General features: G+C 48.8%; 1 protein-coding gene across 2 annotated transcripts in view; it reads right to left on the bottom strand.

The window, feature by feature from the left end:
• Positions 1-21,599, bottom strand: part of LOC105182085 (UNC93-like protein) — a 49,949-nt gene that overhangs the window by 6,291 nt on the left and 22,059 nt on the right. For both annotated transcript variants that reach the window (XM_011139243.3, XM_025302574.1), the window contains 3 exons: positions 20,095-20,326; positions 9,143-9,305; positions 2,240-2,507 (listed from right to left, as the gene is read on the bottom strand). In XM_011139243.3, coding sequence (XP_011137545.1) covers positions 2,240-2,507; positions 9,143-9,305; positions 20,095-20,326 — 663 coding nt within the window. The remainder of the gene's footprint in view (positions 1-2,239; positions 2,508-9,142; positions 9,306-20,094; positions 20,327-21,599) is intronic.

Raw genomic sequence — 21,599 nt, 5'->3', positions numbered from 1 at the left:
AGGAGTGCAAGAGCGGGAGAGCGGAGACTCGGCCCGGCGGAAATCGCAGAATACGCAGGAGCTAGGCCTGTGTGTCGAGGTAATCCTGTTAACGAACGGGTCAGAGAGAAAGAGAAAGATATGAATACGTGTTGGCTTTCTGTTACGCGACGAAAGGTCTCTTCGTCATCAACGGTGATGCTTTTCCTCGGAGGGCTCGAGATATCGAAATTCTTCGATGAAGAACGCCTCCCTCTTCTCCGGATAAATGGGATTCTCTTCTGGATCGCGACACGACGAATGCGCACAATTACTTGACCGAGCAGGATACAACGCGAGCGCAGCCATTCACACATTGTGCGTTTAAACGTGATGAACGCAGCGCGAATTTGCATATCGGTTTCTGCTGAATCTCTCGCCAGGCTCGACGGATTAATCTCGTCGCGGCGATCAATCTCGCCCCGCGAGTCCGCGCGCGAGAAGAAGAAAAAACGTACAAACGCCTGAGACTCGCTTTCCGGCGGTGTAATTGTGCAGAAGCTCTAATTACACCGGCAGAAACCTGTTGCGCGCGAACAACGCGAAATTACCGGTGTGTCATTCGCGCCGTTTGTTACTCGGGCGAATTTCCGCGGTTCCGCTCGCAAACGAGCGAGCAAAATCGATGCGAAATTCCGTCTCGGCGCGTACAACACAATACGCCGTTCGCTCGCTCGCTCGATCTTATGTTGTTCTTATTACATCCCAGAAAAAAGGTGACCGCGATTATCTTCCCCTTCCCCTTTCCTCCTCTTCCCGCCGCTCCCAAATGGCAGGGAGCCTAAAAAGCGAACGTCCATTTGTAATAATACTTAACGCGGCTTCTTCCTCGCGGCTTATAATTGCGAGATGAGTACGACGCGCAGAACGAGACGCACAATCGCGACTCCCATGTCCTTGAGCGCGAAAGCCTGGCGGAAAAAAGTACTGCTAACTGGTGTCTCTTTTTTATATTTGCCACGAGGGACAGTGTAGCTGCGAATTTTGGATATAATCCAAGACGAGCGCGAAGGCCGGGATCGTCATCTTGCCATGCCGCAATACGCGTGTATTCGCACATGCGAATTATGACGAGAGATCCCTCTCTCGTCGGCAATATAAAGAGGTGCCGACGATACGTTACGTATAGATTTCTATCGAGGAGAAAGAATAAGTCTCGCGTGATTATACATTCAAAGTCGCGAGAGTTATGGTCACGCGAATAAGTCGGCGAGCCGACGCGTCTTTAGGTGATTACTTGGGACGTGTCGCCAATCGCTAAGAGAATCTTGCTGTTGCCAGTGGCGACGCGGTCATTGAAGCGATTTAGTTGCTCGTCCATTCGCTCGATTTATCGTCTGCCCCGGCGCGAATGTGTTTTCGATTACGTCACGATATTCCGTCCGTCCGTCCGTCCGTCTCGTTAGTGCCGAACGGTCGCCACAACGGTGTAACAACGCGAGCTTCTTTCTGAGCAGCGTGCGTTTCCAGGTGTAAAATGCGCAGCCGATGGACCTAACGGATGCTCCGCGACGATGAGATCCTTTTTTTCTGCCGATCTTCGTCGGTCAGTGACCTGAGCTCGCGATATCGAGGGGACTCTTCGTCGTCGTCGTCGGGACAAATGACAGGCGAGACGGATATTCTTTGACGTAATAGCCGCCGAAGTGTCCATCAGGTGTAGCCAACCGACGTGTCAATTTCCGCGTTCGTTGCGAACGGACAAATTCAGCCGCGCGTCTGTACGGCCGCTCAAAATTCATGGACTCGGTTCCTGAAGCGACCTGAGGGAGGCGTAATGAATAGAAATTCGCGAGTGTGAGACGTCTTCTTGCTGTCCTCCTTGTGTTGTGAGCGGTCTCAATCCAACGCGGAATACCGATCAATTTTTTAGCCCCGCAATGGCGCAACGATACATTGCACGACTCGTTATGTTCGATTGTACGAATAATGGCACGCCGCCGGAGTCGCGATTGCAACAGCGTTCGCTTCATGATATCTCACTTCGGCGATTGAAACGGTGACGGTGACGGTTTCGGAGAGCTGTCCGAATCGCGTAAACGAATGTTGAAATTCATCGACTAATCTCCACAGGTCAGTAATAATCTTTAATCTGCACAGGTCAGGTCAGGATGAATTTTCCAATGGAAATTCGTGGAAACAAAAGATAGGAGTTTATTTGCTGCGTCGTGAATCATATGTTGTATCGTTTGTATCATTTTTTTTTCTTTCAGATACTCACCGTTAACTTGCGTCTGCCACACGGCGTCGCCCACACCCCACAGGCCGGAGACGGAATAAAAAACATAGGGATTGTCAGGGTGAGGCTTCCACATGAGGAGGACGACCACGAGGGAGGCGTGAACGATGGCACCCAGTGCCATCAGCGGCTGTCGGCCGACGAATTTCATTAACGAGCCGAACAGCAAGGAGCAGCCGGCATTGACCACCCCGAAGCAGATCATGACGTAGCCGACCCTGTGGACACCCAGGGCGCAGGAGATGTACGCCTGGAAGGCAAACACAAAAGGATTCGATTTAGTACTCGCTTTCTTTTTGGCCCGTCGAAAACGACAATCCATATGCGACGATGTTCCGAATCTTTTGTATAGAGAGAGAGAGAGAGAGAGAGAGAGAGAAGGATACGCTGATAAATTAGATCGATAATTAACACACAATGCTCGCGTCCTCGTTATCGACTCTGTATATACAATTATCCGATTTTGAGTCAAGTGTCTATTTGTGTTGGACAGTCAGCTTTCTAGTTGACCAAATCTTCGACGAATGTTTCACAATATATTTCCTTCTATATTTTGTGATATCGTGTATTGTCACAAGAAACAGAGTATCGATAATAATTTGTATTGGAATGTTACAGCAATAAGTCATTTTAATTACTGACTTTAATTACTGACAATTGCACGATTTTTTAATGATTATAAAAATTGATAAAAATGATAAAAATCAATAAAAAGTAAAAGTTATCTACAACATAATGCTACCGTCTGAAATCCGTGCAACCCGCAACACGGGCAAGATGTCGGCCTCTTACGTTTTCCACATATACAACACATTTGGTGGCTTTCAGAGGTGTGCTAATCGGATTTTTAAAACAGACTATTCAGTCTGACCGGTCAGTCCGGATTTAACGTTATTGGACGTTGCAGATAACAGAATGTTAAATCTTTTCTTTTCTATGCATACTGAATGAACCATTGCCCTTGTCTCGAGGCTGATGTCAGACTTCCTCCGCGTATGCATCAGGGTAATTATAATTCCATCAATCAGCATGTGGCACAAGACGCAACGACAAACCGAGAGGAACTCTCTCAGTCTGCCAGTTCTACAATCGCGTTTTTATCTTCATCTAAATCCATTATGTGCGACGCAAAATATGAGGCCCAGGAGCCGTCGCTTTTAGCTTGCGAAATCACAGGTACGCTCGTCCTTGAATAATCGAGCGTGTTACAAGGACATTTCTTCTCGACGCCACATCCGGATATCTAGCTCTGTACGTCATTCCTGTTTTTATTAAAAGTTTTTATAAAAAAAGAAGAAACAAAAATCTTTGGCAACGAACATGATAATTTCTGATAAAGATTAAAATGAAATATCTCATCGTGCGTGTGTGATCGTTCGGCTCGATCGTTAACCCGTAAGTGCCTAATTAAATTCCGGATCTCCTTCGTAATTTCGGGTTGGAATTTTTACGGCGATCCTACAAAAAGTCTCGTCAATGGACACTTAACGCCTTACGAGCAGGTTACGACTCGACGCAACACTTAATACCGAATACAGTGTTATTTTTGGCAACGGGCCGGCACATTGTTGGCTCAGAGCAACGTGTCTTCGATGCATCGTCTTTTGCTTTAGAACGTGCAGATTGTATAATCCCGGACAGAGACGTCGAATGATTCATTTACAATGGTACACCACATCCGTTTTAATTTTTTGTGTCGTACGTAATTAGCGGAAAATTCAATATTCCGTTGGTAAGTAACGCAAATGTATAAGATCTAAGCAAAGTATATGAGAGTCAGTAAATGAGAGAAAAAGAGAGAGAGAGAGAGAGAAAATCAGCATATATGTCTAATTACAATGAAACTATTATTTTATTTATTTATTACTATTATTTATTACGAGTGTAAGTCATTTTCTAAGCTCATCCGCAAAAATACGTGCTTTATAACGCTTATGAAATACAAAAAGAAAACTCATTTATATTTAGCAACTTATGGCAATATAAGTAAAGTAATTTCCTCGACATTGTACATGCATTGGAGAATCTACTTATTTTTATATGCACATGTATTGTCCATGTTATATTGTATTATCCCGTAGCTCAAGGCGAGCGACTACGGCATGAAGCCAGTTCAACAAGTGAATTCTCAAAGACGTCTCAATTAATACGGCGGATGGGCGCTACGCTCTGCTCAACATAAGTCAATAAATTTGCACCTAATGAATCGACGAGCAGACGTCACTTCTGACTCACCCGCGTTATATTTCTGTGTGTAGGATGATGCTCGGCAAGTCACAAAAGTATGATTACGTGAAACGACGTGCTGTTTGAAAAGTTACGCTATCGAGCAACAAATTACGTTTGCGAGCACTGAAAGAATTCCAGTCTACATAATTCATTCACCACACATGATCGATAACAAAGTCCGATAACAATCTGACGGATTTGTGAGTATAAAATGTTGTGTGCAAGTTTCATCACTATCAGCGTGTCTTGCAACTTCTATTTGATTTTTCCGCATCTCGCGCCTCTTTCGTACCGTTTTCACGTTAGAATTCATACAATTTCGTGAATAAGAGAAAAATCAACAAAAACATCAGCAGAAGCGATCAAAAGCGTTCACTCGACGACGGACGGTAAATGTAGCGTATTTACGTCGGCTGTTTAACCGGAGACGTCACATCATCGCGGTCCTTTAATATTTCAGCGCGACCATCCGCGGAACAGCATCCAGCCGTTTGAATGGGCTTACGTGTCCCGAGGCATTTACGAGATCGGCTCGCAACGAGCCGCGGCCACGACACGTGCACGCGTATGCGTGCACGCACGCGGTGCACGTGTGAAGGAAATACTGGTACGCACGAGACTCCAGGTATGGAAGCGGTATCGCTGGATCGGCGCGAGAATAAGTTCGTGGTGCTATTTATAACAAGCCCCAGCGCCAGCTGACTCAGCGCAGCGACTGCAACCACTACAACCTCTCCTCTTCTTTCTTTCTTTCTTTCTTTCTTTCTTTCTGTCTCTCCCTCCCCTGTCTCCATCTCTCCTCCTCTCTTTCTTCCTCTTTTTCATCTCGTTTTCTCCCAGTCCGCGGTTTAATTGCCCAATTACCCACGTTGCTCCACAAGTCGAAGACGTCGTATTCGACCTGTCGGCGAACCAGTTTCGAACGAGTCGCGATCGCGGGCGAGGCTCTTTTTGCCGTAATACAGGGTCGCTCAATAACGAGGGGGTTCACCCGAAGCGCGACCTTCCTCGATTAATTCCAGCCTCTTACGTGGAGTCCCCTCCCAAAGCCAGCTCCTTCCCAGCGGCTTCCACGTCAATGAGATACCTCGGCAGTTCCGAAGAGGATCTAACTAAATCGATCATCCATAAATAGATCTCTCTTTTAAGCGAAGGAGATTCTCCGTACCCTCTCACGCAGTGAAATATGTCAAATATTCGCACTAGCATAGCTAATACAGAATTGATTCGGAAAGATCCCAGAGCCAGGAGGTAGCCAGAAGCGTAAACTAATCTCGTGGTCTCGAGTGCGATTTAACTTTAATGCGCTGCTCCATAATTAATCATAGCCGTGTAAAAAGCTTCTGCACACACAGCGCAGTGGTTTCACGTGAGCCTGCGCACTCGGGTCAGGTTTTTCTATTTTACCGCGAACGAACTCTCGGACGTACGTAGACGTATCCAGTTTGACCAGTCGTATACAGTTGTATCTTTGTAAGGAGGCTGTCTTAACGTGGAAAATAAGCAATATTCCCGGTAAAGCACACGCGCGCAACGTCGCTTCGTAAAAATCGACGAGCTGAAACTCCGGTCGGGCTAACGCGAAAAAGCGCGAAGGCTGATCCGTTAAAAGCGTCACACACAGCCCGGTCGCGATCGGCACGGTAAAAAATCGGGCGACTCGCCGCGCCGCTCGTAGGCTTGTTTTTGCGCGCACAGTCCTGATACCGTACACGTCCGAGGAAACAGAAGGATACGGGATATCGTTGGGCGGGTCAATTGCCGAGTAGAGAACATGTAAATTACGCAAATCCATCTTTCCAATCGGGCGAAATAATTCGCGCACGGCCAGTGATTACCGGTCGCGGTTTCTTTCGCCATGTGCGCCCGACGAGAGACCGCTGCCTTTTAATCGCATCCACTGCTATGCGTGAACAGGTATCGCGTTACATCCTGCTTTCAAATATCTCCTTGTTTAATGGCGCTCTTGCTCGCGTGTCAGACACACACGTACATACACACACACACACACACACACACACACACACGCACGCACACATTGTCGGACGAAAGCGTCTGCTTTAAAAGTCTCTTCATTACACACGCTTTTGCTTTTCTTTCGTTTTTCTCGCCACATCCGCAACGCGAGTATCTAATGTATATTTACTTTCTAAATCTACTTCACGCAATTATTATATGACTTCGCTTCGTTATCCTTCTTCTCACGCAATTGGATGCCCAAGAGGATAAGATCGTGCGTCCCAAATGATTTTATCGTTACCTCGTAAATCTGCCGCACATCTCTCTCGGTAATGACGCTTTGTGAAGCACGTTTCTCCATAAATATTCGGATCTTTGTCCGCGCAGCGGATAAGTCATTTTTCAATAAAGTCCTCGCGAAAGAGCCAACGCAGGCGTGATTCCCGCGCATCACCCGTATCTGTAATCGTTAACACGTGCTTCCGGAGGACGACCGCGCGTCCTCGCGTGGTCGTCACGCATCGAGTACCCGGCGTTCTAGATCTGGCGTGCGTCCAGGTGATCCAGGTCGATCTTCGCGCGTCCCGTCGAGGCGATATATCGTGATCCGAGGTCTGGGCGTGCGGAGAATCGAGGAAACGACTCGCGGAAATGACAAACAAACATATGCAAATGTGACTTTATGGCATCGACGATACCTTCCTCTTTGCAAGCGATACGAGAGAACTTGGATGCGGAAATGGGTTAAATATTCGAGTGTGCGCCTAAAGATTTTCCGCGACGAGAGAGATAATAAATCTCGCATACGTGAACGAATCCGCTCCGTAGAAATCGCAAACTGAAAATCCAGCGGATCTCTCTCTCTCTCTCTCTCTCTCTCTCTCTCTTTCCTTTTCTCTCTCCTTCTCTTTCTGAGTCTTAATGTTGCAACTCGATAAAAGTTTCTATTAACAAACCCCTGCAGGATGATATAAAGCGAGAGATTTTCGCAGGAAACAGTCTGACGCGATAAATAATTTCCAACGTCATGTGCGCGAGGAAAGAAAGATCTCCGCGAGAATACGCGAGGCGCGAGATTTATCGAGCGGAAACCGATAATAATCCACGTGGAAACTAGAATCGGAGTGGATCTGGAAGAACGCGACATGCCGGCGGGCCGCTTCCGCGCCGAGGAAAAGAAAAGTGTCCACCGGATCGATCCTACCACGATCGATCCAAGACTCCCACTCGACACGACGAAGAGGACGAAGACGACGGTCGGACGCGACTCGCGACGACTCAACCGGATCGGGGAAGGCAGTCTCTGGCGCCAGTTGAGGCGCGCAAAAGAAGAAAATCTACATGGAGACTGATTGGGTGTAGCTCGACGACCGACGAGAGGTTTCCATTACCAGCCTCTCTTCATAGCTTCGGGTTTCCTCGGAAGTAGGTTACCCGCAGATTCTCAGGACTCGATCCGGAGGTGTCGGCCGCGATCGAAAGAGGATCGTCGAGGCGAGAAGGAGCGTTTCTTTCAAGCCAACAGCGAAAGAAACGACACCAAGCAGATTCTCCGTCACAACGGTTCGACGATTAAACGAAGGCTTCGTCGACTTTTGACGTCGTTCCGCACACATTTCTCACGTTCAGGACTGCCCTGTGTTAATCGAATAGTCGATTGAAAATAGCGGCAAGTTGAATAAAAATACACCGTAATTTGGCCAGATATACCAATTGTGTCTCGATCAAATTACCGCTCGAGAGTCGATTATAAGAAACAAAAATTATAAGAATTTTGCAGGAAGTAAAAACCGCAAAAAGAATTCGGAAATTCGAGATTCCGATTAGAGAGTTCGAGTGGCTGGGTGGCAGAGTGCTGCCCTTGCGTCAATATTCGATATGAAAACACTCCTTCGGAGCGGAGCTTTTGCCATTGTCGAAGAGCGTCGTTCGTCACGGCGAAATAATTAACGCTCGCTACACCGCCGCGCGGCTAGTTCGCGCCATTGCGGAGCGGCGTCGATAAATCTTCACGCGCGCGCGCGCGCTTTGTAACGCCGTAAAATACAGGTCGGACGGGGTAGCACGGGGGAACAAGAAAGGAGCGTCTATAAACGACCGAGAATACGGAACTCCACTTTTTTCTCTCTCTCTCTCTCTCTCTCTCCTCCCGTCTGTCGTTTTGTTATTTCTTTTTCCTCGCCGCCGCGCCGCCGCGATGACGGCCGGAGTTCGCTTAATTACGCAGGCAAATTGAGCTGACGTCATGGCGCTTCGTCAATGTCGAATCCTGGTACGCATCGGCAAGAGAGGACGGCCGTTTCCTTATCAATGCCTGGCGGCGCGGGGCGGCGCGGCGACGAGAGGTCGACACACGCGAACGCGAACGCGAAGCGAACGTCGCTCGCGTAGGTTGCAAAACGGAATGCCATTGTTTTACCGGGCGACTGTGGCGCACAATGTGCGCGAAAGGGAGTGACCGGGCTCGATTTATATGACGGTGACCGATCGAGGCTGACATTAGAAAGTGCCGTGCGCCATGATGGATTCGAGCGATTTTGCAGGTATTCGCGGTAAATTCGCGCCGCGTGTTCGGCAGAGGGACTTCGCGAGAGCGAAATCTGCTCGATCTTCTCCAGCGAGGAAGAAGCTCGTTAGGCTAGAGAGCACACCGCGGTTGTGAAAATACTCGTCCACGCGAGTCTCTCGAGGACTCACCTGCGTGAAGTCGGCGCCGATGAACGCCTGCTCCATGCCGATCCATACCGTGATGGGTATCAGCAGCTGCTGGTAGGGTTTCTTCAACTGGTAAGCCGTAGCTGAGAGCAACTGGATGCCGCTGAGCTCTTGGCTGTCCGAGCGCCGTTGCTTCTCGCCGTACCTGAAGAACAATTGACAATTCTGTCAGCATTGGTCAGCGTCCCCGTTGAGAAGTCAGCCGTGTAATTCATATGGTTCTGCGCCGCGTATCCAAGTGCGAATTTATCTACCTGTTGGAAACAATGAGCCGCGCACGGAAGCGCCGCTCGGGAACGAAAGAAGCGCGCAAAATAATCGGTCCGATTCCGGGAAGGCGGAATTACGCCGACAGAACGACTCATGTAATAATACGCTTTAGCGATAAATGGAGGAGCTCTCATTCACTCGCTTTTCTGCCATCGGCAAGCCCGCACAAACTTGATAATTTAATCAATTTTCCGCTGATGATATGGATATATCCGCGTTTGTCGTCCATTGCTCCTCATATCTGCCGTTTTATCGTGGGAATAAGCGATCAGCTCAGCTTCGCGGAAGCTTATTGAAACACGAGTATCAATTCGTACAGCCCCGATTTTCCTCGAGAGCTGATATTGTTCCGGCCGCATAATCCCGCCGGGATAAATGGCCACGATGATCCGCGCGGTTGTGCCTCGCGATGATCATAATTTCGAGCGGTATACGTAACGCGCGGCGCAAGTCGAACATTAGACGAACAAAAGAGCGGGAAACGCGAACGGACAATGATGACCGGCTGCCGTTTAGAATGTATGATTTTCCGGCGGACTTTTGCGCCGCTAGCCGCGCACAGAGAGGAAGAGCGCGCTCGCGTGCGCGCGGATGCGGATTAATGACGATCGCAATTAATTATCATCGCGATTGTACGTCCACGTACTTATTCAGCGTCCGTGCAGCGCGAGCCACGCGGAAGCGAGTTGCGCAATTAGCGAACTTCCAGCGGTGTATGTTTTGCCATTGAACGACTTGCGTCCACGCAAGCCGCGCATTCATTCATCGCGCGTTTCGGCGCGCGATTAAACGATGGTGCATCGAGACATGCCAATCGAGATCGCGTTGCGCTCGCTAATTATTACGACAAGTCAACCGTTCAAGCGGCAGACTCGAATGAATTTTTGTCAGTTTGAGCGATCGCAAAAGATTTGACGATCTTGCAAAAGATCTCGTGGCTTACGACTGATTTCGTCTCTTCCTATCGAACGAATAAGTCTGACGAGCAAAGGAGAATATGGGTGAAACTGATAAAATTTTTGAATTGAGATTGAAGTCGGGGATACCCGCCGCAGGAAAGCGACTGAAATTGATCTCGCAAATAATTCGCCGTGAAGTAACGGTGTCTGAGTCAAAGGTAGCGGAGAAATGTGTCCCGGAGGAAAGATAAATATCGGAGAACCTCAACGAGACCCATTTCTCTCTCGTGGCAGGATTAAAATAACTATCGCGCGGATGAGAGTCACTGCCGCGGTGAGATCCTGTCGCTAAATTTAGCCGGCGAATCAGGTGGTCAGCCGCGTAATCCGGGCCGGAGGGCCCGGAGGAGAAGTCGGGGTCCTCGAGAGATGCAACAACGTCCGGTGTCTCGCGCGCGCGCGGTCGCCGCCGCCACGTCGGCGAATTCGCAAAATAAATCTCCCGACGCGTCGCGAAAACGCTTCAGCATACGCGCGGCGCGGCGGCCGACACGCACGGCAAATGTTCTCCACCCTGAGCGACGCGACGGCATTCCTGAGAACACGTTTGCTGGATTTCTGGGCCCAGCCGAAGCCACGGCCACCGTCGCGAGCCGCGAGTAGCGTGCTTGCGAATCGGCACTTGCGCAAAAAACAAGTCTCCCTGCACGTCTCTCCTTCAGGCGGAAGGAGATGTCGGGAGGCGACGTCCGGCTCCTCCGACGTTGTGCAGATCTTCGCGGAATCTACGATATCGCTCCGTGTCGCTTTCGAATCGCGGTTCGTCATCGTTAATCGCGACCGCGACCGCGGCCACGTTGACAATCCGACGAACGATCGCGATCGAGCCGACGTCCTATATGTGTGCGTTACCTGTTGCCGACGGCGGATTATTAACCACAGACGTCGATTATGACTTTTTTTTTCTTTCTTTCCTCCTTTCGTGCGTTGATTCCTCCGTGGCGCCGACACGGAGTCGTCCGTGTTTCCGTGCGCGAACGTCTGTCGAAATCGAGAGAAATCACGGCGGTGTTTGCGCGAAGCGGCGCCATCCTACGAACGGCATGATCGTTTGCCGCCTCGGTGATTGATACGATGATGATTAAATTGTGTGACGCGGATTCCGTCGGGATCCCGCGGTCATTTCAGAAAGGTTCTCCCGGCGGTTGCAAAATCGCCCGGTTGACGACGATCTCTACGTCGAGGACCCGCTAAAGTCCGCCCGGCGGACTTTTTTCCCGAACCGAAGCGCGAGACGTCAATCATGAATTCATTCCTATTCACTCGTTTGACGCGTAATATGAAAATTGCGTTGAAAAAAAACACGAATATTCCGCCGTTCGCGCGCGTCACGTGCGCATTCGTGATTATGTTGTCCGCCGCTCCGCAAACATCGAGCCGCCTCGCGCAGCGCGACGACGATGATTTGCGCAACTCGACTCGAGCGTTGAAAATCACTGCGATCCGCCTCTCTCTCACTCTCTCTCTCTCTCTCTCTCTCTCTTTCTCTCCACGCCGATCGATCACCGGCAACAACGGAGAACGACAGAGTGGAACAGAGTTGGCATGCGTCGCTTTTGCGAAAATTGCGCTCGCGAGAGAGTCGTCGTACGCTAATCCAGATACATAATTCAAGAACGGCTGACTCAACGGGCTCCGGTACCGGTCAGTCTCTCTCAGCGGCTCTCTGAGATCCGCTCGAGGACACGGGGAAATGTATCCGATCGATCGTTAGCACGAACCGTTAATCACGACCCGAACGATGTGTGCGATGGAATCTTCAGGGAATCTTCCACGATGATTCCGCAGAGAGGTCGCGGATGGTCCACGTGCTCCGTCAGTGAAAGGTCGACCACCGCGAAACGATTCCACGTCTACAAATTCTCTCCGACGAATTCGAGACGCGCTTCTTCTCGGGGAAAGATTGGAAAGGGGACCTTGCGATATGCAGTGTCGAGCAAGTACCTTAACAGTCAAGTCGCGCAAACTAAATTCCTATTAAAGCGAGCTCGATTCAGGAGCGGTCGCGCGGTAACTTTCCACCTGGAGGAGTCAATTCGCCGAACTTCTTTGCATGTCCGCATCGTAGCGCGCGTTCGAGATGTCAGGGGCTCGCAAAAGTTCGTCGGATATTTCTGTCACTAATTTCATTACTATTTTTTTTCCACGAAACACAATATATATACGGGAGAGAAATAGCTGTCATTCGCCGTTTTCTGCTACTTCCCCGTTGCCTTTCGCCTCAATCTTACGCGATCTCGCGCCCATAACGTCATTCGAAGATTGCCGATGCCGACAACGAGACGGGAGGCAACTTCTCTCGTTGATTCTGTCCTGATCGATTCTTCCGTGCAAATGGCTCGCGAGTTTTGTGGGGACATCCTGTGGCAGCCAGCGCTCTCTTGTTACGAGTAAACAGTCTACGTCGTCATTGTCTCCTTCGTTTTTCGCGTTTCTTGCTGCCGACCTCGCGCCATTTCTTGCACCCGGTCGTGTGCGAACGTTCACGTCGACCCTGCAGCCGCGAGTGCTTCTCTTTCGCCTCTTTCGAGCGGAGTCGCGCATTCGCGCCCATATTTCCGCGGCGCTTTCCAAGCGACGCGCAGACTTGGCTTGAACCGTTACGGCACAGCCTTGGAAGCAGCGCGAATGGAAGATAGCGGCAACGGCGACGCGAAGCGTCTCTATACGGATCCAACGTGCTTGTCTCTTACGTAACACTCCCCCGTACTATGCAGATATCACGGATAGTGTCGTTACAATAGTAGCTGGTAAGCAGAGAGAACGACGACGCGAGTCCGTGAAGCGCCTTCGCACTTGACGAATGACGCGTCTCGGAGAGCGTTTCAATTTAGACAAATTTTGACTATTATGCGGATGCGGACGATATAAAGTATCTAGTTCCTGCCCAGCTTTGTTAATTTTTTTTAAATTTTGCGTCCTAGATTTCAAAAATGTCCACGAGAATAACGGTCGCTCGCGCCCGCTCCGCATATAATTTCATGCAAAACAGATCTTCCCGTTGTTTTTCTAATAGCTACGTATTTATAATTCGCTGAAATCTGTCATGGCATCTGATGGCAAAATTTGAAAAGGAACGACACTGCGCCCCGAAAGAGATACAACAAGCGCGGAAAGAAGCGCGGTCTCTCTCTCTCTCTCTCTCTCTCTCTCTCTCTCTCTCTCTCTCTCTCTCTCTCTCTCTCTCTCTCTCTCTCTCTCTCTCTCGACTGATTGCTACTCGGGTATGCAACGCATAGGCCAACACGAGGCCAACGTAACGCTCGATTCGCGGGAGGAAATGCACTTCGCTTTCGTATATTTAGTATGTCGATTTCAATGGTTTACGGCCACCGCGGTTTCGTTTTGCGGTTCGCGCGCCTCGCCAACGTCGCGGGCGTTATGCAGGTCAGGATTGTCTTTCTCTTAACGATGTCGCAGAGCGGCTGAGTTGCAGAGCGGCAGAGTCACGTTAGGTGCTGTGAGTTAACAAACGGGCAGGCGTACTCGCCAAACAGGTTCACTGTTTTCTCGAGAGCGCGTCAACGCGCAATGATGCGTTTCATATGGGAGGAAACAACCTTCCGCGCGTTCCTGTTTCGTTCGTGTAAGCTGCTGCACGCGGCGATTTCTTGCCGCTGGAGCACGGATAATGTCTTTCAATTCTACCGTGCTGTGTGTGATAAACACGTGAGAATGTACTTTCTAGCCAAATTTTCATAGACTTTCCTTCCAAACTAACACCCTTCCCTTCGACTCTCTGAGGCGACGTCGAGCGCGAGCGGATCCCGATCGACACGTTTGACCGCGAAACTCTATAATCGATCTCGCTCTGATTCTTCCGTCAATTCGGCACGGAATCCGCCGCAATCTCGTGGAGCTTCTCGGTGATTGCCGCCGCTGATTGCCGATCTGCAAAGCTTGCATCAAAAGCGGGGCTCACAATGCAGCGAACAGACACGCGAGGCGTTTAACCTCGCCGGCGCGGTGTGTGTATCGCAGCAGCCGGTGCCGGAAATCGAAAGTGAGTCGAGTGCTCGCGCGCGCGCGCGTGACACGTGCGATATATAATAATACAGCCTCGCCTTGTGCCTCTCCGAGTGTGCGAGTGCGCGTCTGTCTCTGTCTGAAGGTAAATTAGCGGCATGCATGTACGTCGAGCCGACCGGAAGGAATCCGCGCGCGGATCGCGGCGCGCGCGGCGAAGAGGGAAGACGTCAGTTTTCCTAACTGCACCGGTATTATGTGCCACGATCGCGGCTACGTCTCACCGTGGGCGATTATCGAACCGCGGGGATATCTCCGTAAGCGATCGCATGAATGAAGCGCGGCACGCCGTACCATGATGCGTCAGTCAGGTGCGCGGGCTTACGCAACGTACCGCGCGCCGTCGCGGCCCGTCTCGGCGATCGCGCGAGACTTCAATGCACGGAGAGAGAAACGGAAAGAGAGGACTTTGATTTAGACCGCGCCGTGCGCGCACGCGCGCGCGCGCGCGTTAAGCACCGGAGGAGTCGCTGATGGAAAAATACGGGAACGTATACCGAGAGACGCGCCGACGCGAGATGGCTATAAATTATTGAACGGTACGGTGACCGGCGATACGATGCGATATGTGTCGTGAGTAAAGCGAGATAATTGAAAATTATGGCGCATGCCTGATTATTTTGACGTCGTGTGCGATGTTGATAAAATGTACCGGGCAATACTGCGCCTATGTATGTTGAGAGATGTATTTTTCATCAATTCTTTCCTTTCTTTATTCTTTATTATGTCGGAAGATGTCGATCTGTCTGTTTCTGCGTTTTCGAACAGGGGAAATGTGCACCGATGGCGAAGCGATAGCGAGGAGCTGCCGTTTGGTGGCAAGGAAACAAGCGGCGCGAGAAAAGCTTTTATTGTTTCAGTACGTGCTGCGCCGCGTGTCCTAAATACACTCGCGTCGTCGCAAACTGCGATAAAGCGCATGCGTATATAAAGAGTCCCGAGTATGACATGTTTCTTCAAGCGCACAAATTAGAGCCTGAATCAAACGGATCGACTGTGTGCGAGAGCTGTGTGAGCGACAGCAAAAGAATTACAATAGACGACGACTTCTCGTCAAACTTTTAGCCGAAAGAGAGCTGTGTCAAAGATTAGAAAGAGATTTACGGTCCAGATGACCACAGCAGGCATTTCTGGAACACCTTGTATGCGTGACACAGACGGTGCAGCCACAAGCTGCTGCTTTATCATCGTTTCTCGCTTTGTTCAACTGAGTTTCTCCTTATCAAGCTCGCACGAGCACACGTAAATCAGTAGAGGCGCGTCCTTGCGAGAAATAATTCGCGAATTGCGACTGCGGCTGTCGTAAATTTTCCCGTCAGCTGAGGACGCCCAAGTGCACGCACGAGTTCCGGACGAATTCGTCATTAGAGTGACAAAAGAGCGAACAAGTGGCGAGACCACATCGAGAGAGGAAATCTCGCGGTTACTCCCCTGACAATCCAAAATTGCGAGACAAGGAAATCTCAAAGACTCAGAGACTCAGAGGCTCGTCACTTCTGCGACATCAGTGAGTGAGACAATCATTGCAAAGAATAAAGCTTTAATAAAACCATAATTATAATTAGAACGTTACTTTTTACGGTGATTTCGTCGCGTATTATTTTTATATTTATAATCGTTCCCAATTATATAAATATGTAAATATGAATATCTTTCAACAATTTTTATGATCATCGACCATTAACAATAACGATGTCGTTGATACTTCAACAACTGATTGGAAGCCCGCCGATTAAACAAGTCGCGTCAAGACGCAAGCAGCTGTCTCTGCTGAGCTGAGTCATGTTCTTGCGACATTGTAAAGTTCGCGAAAGGTTCAGAATTTCTTCGTCTCGCCGAGTATAAGTTATAGCCGAGTATAAGCCCAGAAATTAATTTTTCCACGGTTAATGACTTGATTGACTCGCGAGTCAGTCGACCGTCTGTCGGCTCTTGACAAATCGCTACTTTATGCTCAGCGATTTACACGATAAGATCTAGATAATCTCCCGACAAGCGTGATCATCACATGAGCAGAACAAATTACATTCGCCGAAACCGCAAGATGATTAATTTGGACAATGGTAAACCGCGGGGGGGGGGGGTGCGCGGAGACAATGAGAATCTGCCGTTGCGCGGACCGAACCATAACACCGTAATTACCAACCGTGAATCAGTCCGACGCGATAGCATCCATTGGCCGGGTCTAATTGCGAGCGGAATAGCGCTCTATCGTTGATTCCTTCCGCGAATCGAGCAGGAGAGGTCTCCGTCGACGGATTTATCGGCTGTCGCATATAACATGAAGCCTTGGTGTCGCGCGAACGCGTCTTTCAGCGTAGCCGTCCGCAAAAACAATCGATTAAGCGAATCGGTCGAGTGTCCGAACAGGAAACGAGACCTATTCGCTGGAAAGAGGAGAGTTCCTCTCCTCCGTTACAGTCCCTCGTGACTTGGTTATTAAAGATGTTACGTTTCACATCAGCGATATTTTGTGCTAACGAGATGCTCGATCGCGCGCTTCGACGTCGTCTGCGGCTTACACGCCGCGGGCGAGCGCGCGCATTTTGCAAGACTTTGCGACATTAAATAGCAATCTAAACGCATCGGCCCGATAACAATTTGACGGCTAACGTGTCATTAAGAGTTGCTTACATCCGGATGAACGCGTACGTCCTTGGCCATCTCTCCACGGCAGGATGAGCAACGCGGGAAAAGGATCTCACCGGCGACGGAGACGGATCGGCGATTCCGGCGCTTCCGTAAATAATATCGGGGTACATTCGGTGTTACTCAGCGTTATATACTTTTATAACAAGCTCGAGTGTGTGTATGTGACCGGACGATGTCATTAGGATTCTGTATCGCGTGATTTTGTTGCCAAACTATGGCAAATAAACTACGTAATTGGTTATAAATACGGACGTGGCTGCAGACTTAATCAGCGGCAGAAACTCGTTCAATCACGCGCGTCGCAATCCTTTCCCTTTATCAATATGCATTTGTTTCGTGAGAAGCGAGCATATCGCTAGTTGCAATATCCATCAAGATTGACTCGCAATTGCCTTATCAATTCTTTTTATGCTAACCGACGTATCCGGATTATTTGCCGCTCCTTCGATAAGCAGAGACGTGGAAAAACTCGCGTTAAACGTTAGGTCTCGCGAGATAATTATCTCGCACGGCACAATGTAAAAAGAAAAATACAGAGATTTTTTCCAGCATAAACTAGTCTCCGGCACTGGACTGTTGTGCGGCTTGCTGAAGGATACGCGCGCTCGGCGTTGACGCAACGCGATCCTCCAGAAACTTACCGACTTTTAATAAGTACGGTTCACGCTACGTGTGCAGTAGCGGCGTTACGCAATCGCCGCATCCTGTCGGATGTACGCTATTTCGCAATCATAAGCAGAGCAATGGTTACAGGTGGATCCCGAAATAGAGAGGAGGAGAGAGAGAGAGAGAGAGAGAGAGAGAGAGAGAGAGAGAGAGCGCGCACGGGCTGATGTTTCGCTGATCACGTCTATCAAACTGTGTTTCGTAATATCACGGAGAACCGCGGGTATCTTGTGGCTCTCAATATTTGCGTATCGCGCCGATGAGACACTCATAACCGGAAGCGAAACACTCGCGAACGGAAATCGTCGGCGACGCCGTCGTGAAAACAACTTTAATTTAATCGTTCGTCATCTTCGAAAGATAACATTCGATGACGAGCAACTTTGCGAAATGAACGATCCGCGATAACGCATGCCGGCAGCAACGTACAATCGCGACTAATGCGACTATAATCTAATCACTTGGCCGCGGAAAGGCCGTGAGTCAATATTCCTGTGTAACGATCAGAAGGATCAACCGGTCTCTTTTGTTCTCAGACATAATACCGTGTTAATTTTGAAAATGTATTTGGCTACAGCAATGTCTAAATTGTGCTTTCAGCAATAATTTTCGAGAATTCGAGATGACAAACGAGAGAGCCTTCACTCGCTTCAGAAGAGAGACTCTTGCTTCTTTATCTCAGATACGTGTGTATTCTCCTTTTCTCTCTAAGATAACTAATCTCCGCTTACGACGAGATATTTTCGCTATTTTCGCGGAAAACGATCCTTCTTGGTTTGTCTCCCAGCGAAGAATACATTCGCGACGACGAAGGGTCGACGACACAGCGCCAACAAACAACAAACAACAAGTCGCATGCTTATCAAATTAAAAGCGAGGGATCCTCGCTCTATTTCGAGAGCAGACGAGACGATCAAAAACACGACGCGACCGCCCGACATTGCCATATATCCGTAACTCGTGACTGCGAGAGCTGCGATGACAGTTTGAGCTACGCAATTCATAGTGCGAAATCGCGGATAAAATATATCATTGTCAGCGATGGTGCGCGGCGATAAGGCAGCCTGGTACGAACGAGAGAGGCAGCTTCCTTTGTTACATCGTGCGCGTGTCGCCTTTCATGCGGTACATAATAGCAGCTACGCTCTAGCTTTGCAATTAGGCTTTATTGTTAGCCCGACGCGCAATTACCAGTTTCTTTATGGCGGGCCGAGTTTCACATCCTACTCGCGTAGATCGATGTCGTGGTAGACACCGAGCGAACAAAGTGTTTGTCTCAACTTCGTGGGAGTACCGAGAAAACATTTACTAATTTGCCTGCTGCTTCGCTACTAATTTGCCTGTTTGCTCGCATGCAAATTGGAGATCTGGTCTGATCGGCTTCAATCGCGGGAGCTCGCGAGCACGTGAGATAAACGTGAAATATAAACCTTAACAAATCGAATCGAAGGAGCATATCTCACGATGGATTCGCTAAAATTCCTCAGCGGTTTTAGCGGGAATTTCCATTTCTCGTAATTTGTTACTTCTCGAATTGACGAATATTTTAATGATGAGATTCCGATTAGTTTTGCAGTATAAACTCACGGTAAATTAGAACTTTATGATATATTTTCATCTTTTTTTCACCTCGCTATGCGCTGAAGGCGTCAAGATGAAAAAATTTTGATTTATAAATCCTTCGCATAGCTCAGACTTAATTAAAATTCTCTTCAAGAAACCGTCTCTCGAGAATCTCTCGAGATTCAAGAGAGACTTCCTCAATTCTATCTCTTCGTTCGTGCCATGTATATTTATGAATTTTAATAGCTGTCATTAACTTGGAGAATGTTTGAGAAAAGGCTGGCGCCTAATTTGCGCGATCTTATTCCCCCATTAGCAAGCAGACGGCAAGCAACAGTTCCTATGAGCGATCTCTACCGAATGTTCGTCGCTATAATAAATAGCGGGAACTACTTGTGCAATACGGAACATCAGTGCTCCAATATCGTCGCGAGGAGTTACGATATTGGCGAGCAAATCAATTCGGAGGTCTGCATGAATATGTAAATCATCGATTAACATACGACGCGTTATCTCAATTTACTGGCGTCATGCCGTAAAAAAAAAAGTAGGCAACCAGGTTCGCCAGCCTCCTGCTGTTCTTCGATGTCCTTGCCCGGCTGATGCGCGATTCCGTGACGGAATTTCCGTCGCGGGATATTACGACGACGACGACGACGACGACGACGATATTAAGTCGGGCGATACAGCCGTGCGATAAAAATGAAAAAAAGAATGGGAGAATAAGAAAGAAGTCGAATGCTTCTCATACGATGAACATTTTGGGCGACGACTTTCGTCCCCGTATCTGCGACTCACCTGGAGAGCGGATCGACGAACAGCGCGACGATGATCACCGCGACGATGATGCAGGTGAGGTAGATCGCAGAGATCTCGTAGATCTCCGACTCCGGCGGCCGTTCCAGGTTCTCGTGACCTCCGTTGCCGAGGATGCAGAAATCGGCGCCACACAGCTTGATCTTGTCCCAGCTGTCCGTGCTGTTGCTGCTGCTGCCGCCGCCGCCGCCGCCGTGGCCGCCGTCGCTCAGCACTGCACAATTTGAAAGTGATCTCTCAGCCGTGCACGGATATTTGCGCTTTCACTACCGAACTTTTTCAAATTTACACCCGCGACGAACGCGACGGCCACTCACGGTTTCTTTACTTCATTCGCGAGGGTCCGCTAAATTCTGTTTCTGTCCATTAATGGACGGAATGGCTTTTAGCTTCTGCTTGGCGAAAGATCCGAGAGTGGAGCGTCAGCTTTGTTTTGCAGCTTATGATTTGCAAAATATCTAGTTTAAGAATATCTAGTTTAGAATAATTTTACGGCTCCTCTATATGATAAACCTCGCAAAAAAGCTTAAATTATCCCTAAGTTATGACTCGATGGCAAAACAACATTATTCTCCTTCGATATTTATCAGCGCCACTTAATAACATTTTTCCAGAAGAAACCAGTTTTAAAAAATCACGACGTTTTCAACACAAAATACACATAACTCAGCAATTACGACGATGTTTGTTCTCAAAGTGCTAATCAACTGAGAAGATTGAATAAAATATGTACAATGTTTTCATCTCGATTCAATTACAGCGTCGCATATATTACGAGTCCGACATCAACAACGTTATGACTATTGTTTGTTTCATCAAGATGAAAATACAAATTTCAGCGTCAAATTCTGTCGAAAGATCAAACTGCGCAATCAAATCATCGTGTACTTGAAAGATACGCCAACATTTATAATGACAACTCAAGAAACGAGCAACGATTTTTCGTCACGCCGATTACATCAGTTCGCTATGCGCGAGTAAATTACAAACGAAGAGTTGCGTGGTGAAGGGAAGTGTACGCGAGCGGGAAGTCGAGAGTTTGACCTATTACGCCGTACCGGAAACATATTAGCTCCTCTCGAGAGTCAGGACACGAGGAAGAGAACGCGCGAGGCGAGCGCGTGCGAGCTCGAGCTCTTCGTAAATCAGTATTTCACGAGCGAGTTTCACCGCTGACGAGGCTCTTCCCTAATCGCCTCGCGTATTCGCGTCTCGAATTCCATAATTCGAGTATATACACAGCGGGTATTACTCTCACGAAATGAAGGAGGGATATTACTCACGGAGAATACAATGTACTAGAAAGTATCCTTATGAGACAACTACTAATTCAATCGTGAAAGTTCCCGACAAATCGATCGCTTGAACTTTACGAGCGTAAAAGTTGTAATATCTCGTTATTTGAAATACACACATTTCTTTCGGTCCACACAGAGCGACCATTGAGCCATTGTGCGATTGTCCTTCGGATGAAGTGTCACGCGCAC

Source organism: Harpegnathos saltator, unplaced genomic scaffold, assembly GCF_003227715.2.
Source record: "Harpegnathos saltator strain DR-91 unplaced genomic scaffold, Hsal_v8.6 scaffold5, whole genome shotgun sequence".
Classification (NCBI taxonomy): Eukaryota; Metazoa; Arthropoda; class Insecta; order Hymenoptera; family Formicidae; genus Harpegnathos; species Harpegnathos saltator.
This window is presented reverse-complemented; position numbering and strand designations above follow the sequence as displayed.